General features: G+C 41.6%; 1 protein-coding gene across 1 annotated transcript in view; it reads left to right on the forward strand.

The window, feature by feature from the left end:
• dnah9 (dynein, axonemal, heavy chain 9) overlaps positions 1–12067 on the forward strand; it is a gene marked incomplete at its 5' end in the record, with an annotated part of 111943 nt that overhangs the window by 3613 nt on the left and 96263 nt on the right. Inside the window, 13 exons of the mRNA XM_084135755.1 lie at positions 3104–3300; positions 3392–3550; positions 3642–3772; positions 5109–5320; positions 5972–6205; positions 6815–6982; positions 7062–7178; positions 7654–7804; positions 7898–8012; positions 8112–8180; positions 10479–10605; positions 10685–10940; positions 11803–12044. Coding sequence (XP_083991881.1) covers positions 3104–3300; positions 3392–3550; positions 3642–3772; positions 5109–5320; positions 5972–6205; positions 6815–6982; positions 7062–7178; positions 7654–7804; positions 7898–8012; positions 8112–8180; positions 10479–10605; positions 10685–10940; positions 11803–12044 — 2178 coding nt within the window. The remainder of the gene's footprint in view (positions 1–3103; positions 3301–3391; positions 3551–3641; positions 3773–5108; positions 5321–5971; positions 6206–6814; positions 6983–7061; positions 7179–7653; positions 7805–7897; positions 8013–8111; positions 8181–10478; positions 10606–10684; positions 10941–11802; positions 12045–12067) is intronic.

Genomic DNA, 12067 nt, shown 5'->3' on the forward strand with positions numbered 1-12067 from the left:
ATCTGAAGCACTAGAGGTGCTCTTTTCCTCGTCCATGCTGTCTATTTTGAACTTGAAGCTTTTTTTTTATTCTAACACGGAGCAGCGGGAAGGAATTGTCTCTAAACAAGTGTGCGTGAGATTAGCCCCCGCCCTACCCCAAACGACAACACCCAAGTTTAGGCTGCTTAAAACGTTTTTATTGCTGCCAAACAGAATCTGCCTCACAACTACAAATTATGTACGCTACTTTAATCATTTATATATTTTACTTTAAACTCATATTTAATTTGCGGGAGTGCAGCGTATCATCCCCCCCGCCCGCACCCGCAAGTGCACCTTCATCATCCCGCCCGCTCCCGCAAGTGCACCTTCATCATCCCGCCCGCTCCCGCAAGTGCACCTTCATCATCCCACCCGCTCCCGCAAGTGCACCTTCATCATCCCGCCCGCTCCCGCAATGACCTTTCAAAATGTGCAGAACTCTAAAACCAGTCCGCAGAACTGTCCGAAAGAATCGGTTCACATATTAGTTTGCACCGTTTTTAGTTCATTTAACCAGTAGAATAAGTTGTAGGATAATTCAGAACAAAGAACTTATATATTCAACTACAATTGATTGAAACCAAATTAGCAATTACATTTAAATTACTTTTAACTTTAAAATTACATTTTTAACATCACATAACATTAACGGACACCTCGAAGGGCATTAACCCGCTTTTATACCATGGTCTGGGTGAATACTCGATTCTGATTGGCTGCAGGGTGTCCGTTAAAAAGTGATAATGTACACCTAGGAAAGGCGTCCCGTCAATTTGCCTGATGACAGTTATAAATGATTGCGCTGGCTCAAACTCACTGATCAGCTGCTGCGGTCGGGTCGCTGTGGCCACGTTGCTTGGCAACGCCTGTATACGGGAGATATTAAATAGTGCGCTCGACTTAATAAATAAAAACCCTCATGATTTTTACTCTAAAACACATTCAAGTATTATTAATTGATTAAATATTTCTTTCTTTCGTAAGTAACCATGGTATAAGCGGGTTAATGCCCTTCGAGGTGTCCATTATCAGGTTTTAATGGACTTCGGCTCCGCTGCGCGTCGGACGGTTCACGCCTCGCCGTCGTCCATTAAAACCTGATAATGGACACCTCGTCGGGCATTAACCCTTACATAAACAAATGCCGATTTCTCTTTAGGTAGGCCAAAGTTAGCACACGTATCCGCCCAGCTAACAAATGTGTTATAAAAATGTTTCGCTAACATTAAAGAGGCTATATGCAACTTTTTCCCCAAAATAAACGTAACAATAGCCTTTTTATTTGACCATTTATGACTCAACCATCTCCTGATGAGCATACTGACACCTTGTCAGCTCACAGTGGGTGCACCTATAAGCCTGTATCCTATTTTTCCTATTTTCTGTCGGGTCGGATTTTTCGCGCGCTGTCTGCGGATGTGACGTCAAGCGCGTTCATGTTAAACGTTTCAGATCACTCTGCCACCACCGCTAGTCAGCAAACAAACTTAGTTTCTCAAACAATATATGTATTTGACTTTTCTTACCTCTGTAAACATAATGTTGACTTCTTTGCAGCAGATGACTTGTGAAGTGTGCACGTACGAGAGCGAGCAGAAATGAAGAGCAGTTCCGTTTTTTGGCCACAGGTGTCAGTCGCGAGTTTAAATTTCAGAAAATCGCATGTAGCCTCTTTAAGTTATGACAATGTTATTTCTGAATGTTCTCTGAACGTTCAAAACATCAATGTTTTAAATAGTTTTTTGTTGGTTAAACAAACATTTCATTATCCTTTTGGAAACGTAATGGGAACGTTACTTTTGAATGTTATCCGAACGTTAATTTAAAAAAAAATCCTAAATATTTCAGGAAAAAATGTTCCATGAAGGATGTATGTTTAATGTTTTGTGCTAATGCTTTGAGAACATTACTATTAAAAACCAGATAACTTTGAATGAATGTTCTAATAATTTTACTGGAAGAGCGCTTGTTCATAACTTTGAGAGAACCTTGACAGAACGTTAGCTTTAGTTCTGAGAGCGTTCCCTGTTTGAATGTGTTGTAGAGTGAGTTGTCCTTATGTGGTAATGAAGAGACCTGCACGACTTCCATTGTTCATGGCTTACACATGTAGTGTAGGACAACAAAACCCCAGAGCTGTTCCCCAGCAATGAGCCGTGACCCTTGACCCGAGAGAAGCGTCTCAGCTCGTCACTATAGCAGGAGCCGCTTCATTAATGTCAACACTGGGTCAGGTGGACGAGACAATAGGCTAATCACTGATAATCACATCAGTCTGCGTGCCGTTCCTAACATTCACAACACGACTAACCCTCTTCTGCCTCATTGTGTAATTATATACTTTACACCACAAACTGTTTTATTAATGGGTTATAGTGAAGGCTGCTGGGTTAAAGGAGTCGTTCACTTCAGAATTAAAATCTCCTGATAGTTTACTCTCCTCCACGTCCTCCAAGATGTTCATGTCTTTCTTTCTTCAGTGGAAAAGAAATGAAGGTTTTTGAGGAAAACACTCCAGGATGTTTCTCCATATAGTGTCTTCAATGGGGTCCAACGGGTCGAAGGTCCAAATTGCAGTTTTTCACGATCCAGCCGAGGAATAAGAGTCTCATCTAGACAAACCAGCCGACATTTAAACCTGATTACGTAATGTGTGGCGCATCACAGCTAGTGCAAGACCAGCATTTGTGGTTAAAAGTATATAAATGTTTATTTTATTTTAGAAAATGTCGGCTGGTTTGTCTAGATGAGACTCTTATTCCTCGGCTGGGATCGTGAAAAACTGCAATTTGGACCTTCGACCCGTTGGACCCCATTGAAGACACTATATGGAGAACAATCCTGGAATGTTTTCCTCAAAAACCTTCATTTCTTTTCGACTGAAGAAAGAAACACATGAACATCTTGGATGACGAGGAGGAGAGTAAACTATCAGGAGATTTAAATTCTGAAGTGAACGACTCCTTTAAGATCTCGGTGTATCTCTAGATGTGGCTCCTGTGTCTCCGACTGAAAGTCTCCACGAACACTGTCACAGCATAAAATTCCATTGTCTAATTTTTAATTTTCTTCATTTTAGCTTGTGGAACCATATCTGTCCAGTATGAGGAACAACCGGGACATTCCTCAGGTTGTCTCTCAGGACCTTGTACGACAAGCCCACGATCTTAAAAACAAGGTGTTTGTCATGATTGGAAAAGTCAAAGGCAAAACGTTCCTTCCTTTGCCTCCAGGACTGGAGAAGCTCGAGCAAGTTCCTCATGAAGGAGATAAGAGGTGGCTTCCTAACAAACTGGGGCTTTAATAAACATACTTGTTTTTGTCTGAAATATTTAATTTGCATCTTCGTTTGGTAATGTTTTTGCAGTTTGCATCACGTGGATAGAAGCCTCATTTATTCCATGGAGACGGTTGTGGTTGATTGGACGAATCAGGTGTACAAGGTCCTGAAGAAGGACTCCTCCGAGCTGCTGCTGGAGGGCACGAACCCGACTCCTCATACAGAGCTGAGCTTCTGGAAGACCAGGTGAGTGTGACTCCGGCACGGGGAGCTCAGTCTCTGATGTGGCCTGGAAAAGCCCTTCAACCGTGTTTGTCCACTTGATGTTGTGTTGCAGGCTTGCTGACCTCGAGGGCATTCACAGCCAACTCCAGGCACCTAAAGTGGCCACGCTGGCGGAGCTTCTGCATGCCATCGACAGCAGTTATTATCCTGCTTTTGCACAAATGCTCCGGGATGTTGTGGAAGGTATGGCGTTGTGCACACACATCAGCTTTGCCTTTAAACGTTAAGAGCTCGCTCGAGTACTGCGGCGCTAAACCATTCAGTGCTTTGTAAGTAGTCTTATTTTAAAGCTGCCGTCGGCAACCCTGGAAGATTGAGTGGACTTAGACAACATTTTGAATGTTTACAACTCTCATGCCCCTCCCCCACTATCAACTAATGAGTCCCATCGAGTTCGTGCTGGTCAGTGCGTGTGCACCAGATTTTCTGTGAACGCACCCGTCTCATCAGCATCGATCAACACCATGGAGTACTCATAAAGTAAATGGTTGATAAAGCACAATTACCTGTCGAGAAGAAATGTTGCAAGCTCTGACCTCCTAGCTCTTGAGGTTAGCCGAGGAATTGGAATCTTTTCCGCCATCACACTTCGTTACTGCGCGAACTTCAGGCGTGTGCATGTGATTGTAACGTGCGCGAGGGGGGAGTGGGATCTGTGGCGTGTGCACGACCTGTGATTGACAGTCAGATCTCACACCCCCCTGCACTGATTGGACCCAGTGATCCGGGAGCGGTGGATTTTTGCAAAACAAATAACACGCTCCAGGTGGAGTTAGAAGCTCGGGTTTTTTTCTAAAACCATGTTGTTCTGTCGTATTATAGTGTCGATTTCACTGAATATGATCAAAAAAATGTTGCCGACGGCAGCTTTAAAATGTATACGATGTTTAACAGGGAGCCAGTGCAGTGTTGACAGAACTGGGCTAATATGGTCATACTTCCTGGTTCTGGTAAGAACTCGAGCTGCTGTGCTTTGAACCAGCTGTAGTTTGTTTATTAAGCGTGCAGGGCAACTACCCAGTAGAGCATTACAATAATCTAGCCTTGAGGTCATGAACACATGACCTCACACATTTAGTGTGTAATGTTGATCATGAAGAAGCTCCAGTTCTTCTCTATATCAGTGTCAGTGTTTCTCGAACTCCTGAAACGCCTCCATTGTATCTTGAGATTCTTCCGGGAACACGTCACAATATTCCTCATTATAATAATTCATACGCAGGATAAAGGGGCGGGGCCTGGTTGAGTTAGTGAGTAGTGTGTTAAACTGGCGGTTATGGTAAGGGGCGGGACATTTCCCAAACAAACTCGACCAATCACAACACACTGCTCCAGCCGACCAATCAGAGCACAGTGTGCTTTTCAGAAGGAGCTTCATAGAGACAGGAAGTAAACAGAGCGTTACTGACAGACTGGGACAAACCTGCTCTAATAGAGTAGAAAAAGGGCATAATATATGTCCTCTTTAATTGTATGAAAGCTATGAATCTTCATTGGATTTTGTATTGTGTTTATAAAGCTCTAAATGAGGCGAAGAACATCAATGCCTTCCTCAAGCCGATGGAGAAGCATTTGGAAGAACTGGAGAGTGCAGACTTCAGTGAGGTGAAGGGGAAGATCGCTGGTCTCATGCACACAGTGTGTCTGATGTGGGCCAACTCCAAATACTACAACAAACTGGCCCGACTCATCGTGCTTCTACAGGAGATCTGCAACCTCCTCATCCAGCAGGTATTCTGACCAAAAAACACTTTATTTAAAGGTACACAAGTGTCACTGGTGCAGTGCCCTTTCAGATGGTACACCTGTGCCTTATTTACCCATATTACACCCTAAAGAAACACATTAGTACCTAAATGGTACAGTACATGTTAGTGCCTTTTGAAAGGGTTCAGTTATATAACAGTTAAATGTTATATTAATAGTTAACGAGAACAAACTATGAAAAATATTTCTCAAGCATTAATCTTACAGTAGTTCACTTCAATTTCAACAATTACTAATATTATTAAAAGCACAAATATGTTAATATTATTGAATAGAGCAGCCGCCAGTTGCATAAAACACTTTGACTAGTCTTACAAGTTAGTCATCTATTTTTTTTCTTTAAGTATGGTTTTATAACTTTTATAAATCAGTTACTTAAAACTGTTGATTAGTCTAATTTAAACAGAAAAATAAGACTCCTGGGCAAACTGCTAATTAGTCAAACTAGTTCTTAACACATAGTGGCTAAGGTTATGCAGCTGGCCACTGAGCTAAAATGAACAGTTGTGTTTTTATAACCAATGTTAACAAAGATGTATTATGTAGAATACAATGTATTGGTGCGTGAACTAATGGGACGTTATTGTAAGTGTCAGCGCTTCACTTACTCGTCAGGCCCGGAGTTTCCTGAACCCAGAAGACGTCCTGAAAGGAGACGTGCAGGAGAGCCTCCAGCGAGTGCAGACGGCTGTAGATGTGCTGACGTACTTCAGGAACACATACGAGGACCGACGGGCCAACCTGAGTCAGTACCAGAGGCCCGAGAACACGGTTCTGCCGTGGGATTTCTCCCCACTCCTGGTGTTTGTTGGGCTGGAGCACTTCATGAAGAGACTGAGAGCAATCGAAGTAAGCAGAGACACTTTTCATGTACTTGCATGTTCACATACAGTCCAACCAAAGATTATTCAGACACCAGATATCATTAGTGATATATTTTTACTAGTGGTTGTGGGACACTATAGTTAATTTATGTAAGTGAGGAGAGCAAAATAAAGTAAACTGTGACATATTATACCCAAAAACTCTTCAGACACTTTGACCTGATTATGTTTTCTTAAGTGTTTTTTTATTTAATTGCTAATGCAACCTTTTTGGTATTATCTAATTGTGTAGTTAAATTTAACAGCTGACAGATATTCAACATAATTCATGTGTGAGACAGTCTAACAGAAGGACGGACAAAACCAGTCAAATATCAGCTGAGTTCTGCTCATATTATATTACCATTTTCTAAACTATAGCGAATAAACTGTGATCATGTGAGAAATGTTGAAGGAGTCTGAATAGATTTAGGTCTGACTGTATGTGCAGTTGTGCATAGCGTATGCTTGGGCCCTAATCCTGAAACGATACAGGTGTTCTGGGTAACTAAGCTATATGGGATTATGTGGGGGAAAAAGCGACAATGTTGTCTGTTTTTTTTTTTTTTTTTTACATTTCATTTCCACTGTCTAGACTCTCCTGCTGACGGTAGTTGACATGATGAAGCTGGAGAAGGTCGAGTTTGGAGGGATTCAAGGAAAGTCTCTCTGCCTTAAAGTCCAGCACTTACATCAATCCTTCTTGGAGAAATACAAGGCTTTCTCAGAGAAGCCGTACGACTGCTTTGATGTTTGTGATTTGGTAAGTGGGCAACTTCTGCAACAACACGCTACAAACGCACAGATGACAGGTTCCTTGATTAAAGGGTGCTTGTTTGCAGGAGTTTGAAGCAGCTCTAATGAAGCTCCAGCTCACTGTGGACGGCTATGACCAGCAGCTGGGTGCGATCTTTGGTCTTGCTTTTGATGATGCTTCTGGATTGGAGGACGCTTTCAAGGTGGGCAACACTTTCTGTTAGTGTAAAAATACAATAATGCTGCGAAAGCGTTTTTTGTTGTGGAGCTGCACTCATGCTCCCTGGACATTACACACAGACAGTTTCAGAGCCTTGCTCTGTCTTTAATGAGTTATAGATACCTGCACATTATCAAGTCCCGATCAGGAACGCAGCCTGTGTTTTAAGACTGGAATGCACACAAATCTCCACGGACTCGAGATCTTTAACAGAGCTCAGTCTGAACCCTGCAGGAGAAGAAAACACACTTTAGGGGCTTTTTTATTTCTGAGTTGTACTTGCAACGAGCAGAATATTCCACCCTGGATCATGTTTTCATTACTAGCATATTTGATTTTTGCAGTTGATAGTGCAGTGAGCCATAACAATAAAAAGTATGTCTCTGGTGGAAAGCATTTGTGTTTGTTTTTTCAATACAAAAATGACAACACAGTCTCATAGAGTCTCTGCTTGGCAGGTTTTGTTCATGTTTGGCAGACTGTTGGAACGACCCCTGATAGCAGCCGATGCTCAGACTAGATATCCCAGGCTGATCACAATGTTTGACGAGGAACTGGAATGTTGCAAGATGATCTTCCAGAATCATATTCAGAAAGAGGAAACCCAGGGTTCGGTCTTCATCTTCATTATCGACATGTAACATCACTGGGGTGTTTGCTATTATCTTATCTTGTGTTTTTAACTGTTTATTGGTCTTCCAGGTTGCTCTTCTGTCTTCAAGAACATGCCTGTGGTTTCTGGAGGATTGAGATTTGTCCAACAATTGCAGGAACGCATACAAAGCCCTTACAATAACTTCAGATTGATCAACTACCCGTAAATATCTAATGCTTTGTGTTTTTTTGAGAAGGCTTGATTGGGAATCGCCCAGCAGTTTGTTTTCTTCATTAAACATCTTTGTTTGTGTTATGATAGGTGTCTGGAGTCTGTGGAGGGAAAGGGGGTGATCGAGAAATACGATGAGCTGATGCAGCGATTCAAACGGTCAGTTTATATAATATACACAAGGGCTATATGTGCACACAGGGGGCTAACAGGCTAACAAGACACACGCAGAACATAGCGTGGGTGACATGACCACGATCACCAGTGAGAGTGCCCGTCATTACCACCAGAGGGCACTCCACCCTGGACTATTGTCATTCCCTCATGAAACTACATGTCCCATAATCCTTTGCCCAGACTATCATCCATTATCACATTCACCCGTGTCTCATTATCTTGTTGTAAACGGATGAGTTGAACTGCTGGATCAGCGGTGGGTCTGGGTCTTGCTCGGCTGCTGGATCTGTGCATGGTGAAGTCTTCTGTTACGAACTGCTCAAGATAATGAGACACAGGTGAATGTGATAATGGATGATGGTCTGGGCAAAGGATTATGGGGAATGTAGTTTCACGAGGGAATGACAATAGTCCGGGGTGGAGTGCCCTCTAGTGGTAATGACAGGCACTCTCACTGGGGATCGTGACTGAATGAGTCATTTTATTTCACGATAACAACAGTTATTTTTCATAAAATTCTAAACCCAACGGCCAACTTGTTTGTTGGTGTTTGTCTGTGCTTTGAGAATTGGCCTCATAATGTGTCTTTTATTCATTTTTAGGGATTGTTTTGTTTGTTCTATGGAAGGCTCAGCTAAACAGGCCAATAAGAGACTACTATTATTCCTTTTAATTATACAAATGCCACATTAAAACAATTACAAATGTATTTGTCCAATTAAATCCCTAGTATCTTAAATCCCTGTTACTACTCTTGTTTATTTTCATTGTGTGTCCCAGTTTATACTTTAAACCCAGATGAACAATTTTTATTTATCCAATATATAGACCACTATGATCCACCTTTGTTAAAATAAATGGGCCTTTTTATTGAAGGACCTATTCTGTATATTCTCTGCTGCAAGCGTGAGCATCAAGGTGTAAGTAGAAGATATGGGTGGTATTGCTGAGGGACCTTCAGGCTCTACATGGAATAAACAAATAAACATGATTTATTTGCTCATTTAAGGCGCTAGTGTCTGTAGATTATTACTTCAGGGTCTCATTTTCTCCAATTATGCGCAATGCTTCCATAGCACAGCATGAACAATGGTTTAGTATAGCGTAGCTAACGCAGGAACGCACGCGACTGCCCACAGAGTGTTACAAGAGCGCTTGTGTGTGTAACCAAGGACTTGTGTTCATGTGTGTGTTTTGCATGCAGTTTCCCTTCATATGAGAAACTAATTATGCATTTCCCAAGGAGCCAGATCTGTGTTCTCTCCAGTCAGAATTAAGCCCCCTCGTTAGATGATGGGAATCACTGGTGTTGCGGAAACACAATTCAGCCGGAGATGTTATTGGTATCTCTTGTCATAATATCTTGTCAGTGAGATGTATGACTTGTGTGAAGCAAAAAGATATTTGATTTCGTGGGCCGCAGCTCTGCAGCTGTAACAAGACCATCAACACCACACCAAGCGCACAGAAATCCAATAAAGGCCAGAGTGTACAGTCTCTCACAACAGGCCTATAAAGAGATTACTGTAACAGTACAGGGAGCCGGCGTGCGTTCGTGATGAATGCGGAGCTTTGGTCAGAACCAGCAGCTCAATCATTCTCACGCACATGCAATCCTACTTACATAAGGACTTTATGCTGGAGGAGTGTGATCTGTACATTATATGTGCAAGATTGAGATTTGAATACTTAAGAATTTGCCTGTTGTGTTCACAGGGATCCAGGATTGAACCTGGCCTATCCCATTCCCATTCCCAATCCCTCGACGGCCCTTTGAATAATAATATACCTCTACAACATTATCTAATAATTGACTCAGCCAAAAGAAGATGTTTGAGAAAATGTCCGAGCTGCTCTTTTCCAGACAGCGAAGGTTTATACTGATTTATACCGTCAAGCTCCAGCAAGGAAAACAATGCATATAAAAGTGGCTTTATATTCAGAGTCCTCTAAACATGCTTAAGTTCATGCCTGATTACATTTCCCTCCAACGCAACTGGAAAATCTGATTTGCGATTGTATTTGATGCAAAAATGCCGTCTTCAGAAATGTTGTGCAATGCTTGACATCTGAGATTTGAGAGATCCTGTAGAGGAAGAAATACCAGCTGTATTTGTGTAGCTTTATTGCACACAAGTTGCATGAATTACTTGTAATTTTTTGAATAAAGCACCACCGACGTTTGATGTATGAAGAGCAACTATTCATTGAAATCCTTAATTTTGTCATACATCAAAAAAATGTCAGTGATTGTCTTGCTGATTTTTCTTTTTTCTTCAGATACTCCTCTAAGCTGTACGACATCTGGACTAGCTCTGTGGCCGAGAAGACACAGTTTAATCTCCAGAATCCGCTGATATCCCGAGATCACCACACAAGACTCATCTCCGTCAACTTCAGCCCGCAGGTTTCTATACACACGCGTGTGCTCAGCATGTTAATATAGCTCTGCATGGGCTGAATGAGAGTGTTATCTGGTCCTGCAGCTGGTGTCGGTTCTGCGGGAGGTGAAGTACCTGAAGGCCAGACAGGCTGAGGCCATCCCAGATATGGCTGAAGACATCTATTCCAAGAGGGAGTTGCTGTGGCAGTATGTGGCCAATCTGGAGCTCATAACCAGCTGGTACAACAAAGTGATGAGCACCGTGCTGGAGGTGGAGATGCCACTGATCCAGAGCCAGCTGACAGACGTCGATGCCAAGCTCAAAGAAGCGGAGGAGAGCCTCTGCTGGACAAGCCCAGGTACAGATCTATCCAGACCATCTACAAACGTCATCATGAACACCCGAATCTGCCTAAACATCAGCCTCCTTCAGTCCAAACGAAGGCAACACACTTATCTCAGTGATATCTGGCAGCTAATAGGAACATTTTACATAAAATATTTCAGACAAATCTCTTTTTTGTTGTTCACAGCACTTATTATGGTAACACAATAAGGTTCATTAGTTTACATTAGTTAATGCATCAACTAACACTGAGCAATACATTTGTTACAGTATTTATTAATCTTTGTTAATGTTAGTTAATAATAATCCAGCTGTTCATTGTTTGTTCATGTTAGTTCACAGTGCAGTAACTAATGTTAACAAATACAACCTTTGATTTTGATAATGTATCAGTAAATGTTGAAATTAATATTAACTAAGATTAATAAATGCTGAAGAAGTATTGTTCATTATTAGTTCATGTTAACTAATGCACCTTATTGTAAAGTGTTACCTTATTACCATAGAGCTCTGATCAAAAAACTTTGATCAGTTTGTGTTTTTATTTTATGATTGAGTTTATTATATTTAGTATTCTTATTTTTTTATACGCTCAAAAACAAAGCCTGTGTTTAAGTCTGGTCTCTAAATCAAGCTTTTTTTGTACTTTGTTAAAGGAATGATTCACTGTCATGTTCCAAACCCGTATGATTTTCTTCTTCTTCCGACAAAAGCAGATGTTTAGCAGAATGTTCATGCTGCTCTTTACAATGCAAATGAACACACCACAAATTACCTTTGCAAATGTCCATATTGTCAGGTTTGAAATGACAAGATAATCCACTCTTTTGATTTAGAATAGTCTAACTAAAAAGTCTACCTTTCTAATGTGTTAGGAATTTGTGAATACATCCAGGACAAACATGAGATGGTACATGACTTGGAGCAACGGCTGCAGAGGACTAAGGACAATGTGGAGGAGATCCAGACTATCATGAAGAGCTGGACTACGCCAGTGTTTGAAAGGAAGGAGGGGAAGAAAAATACTCTCTTAAACCTGGATGATAAGACGGAGCATCTGGAGAGAAAGTACAACCACATCCGAGCCTCAGGAGCCAAGATCCATCAGCTACTGAAAGTATGCGGTGACAAAAGCCAGTG

Source organism: Abramis brama (genome assembly GCF_963993115.1).
Source record: "Abramis brama genome assembly, chromosome: 14".
In the NCBI taxonomy this organism is placed as follows: Eukaryota; Metazoa; Chordata; class Actinopteri; order Cypriniformes; family Leuciscidae; genus Abramis; species Abramis brama.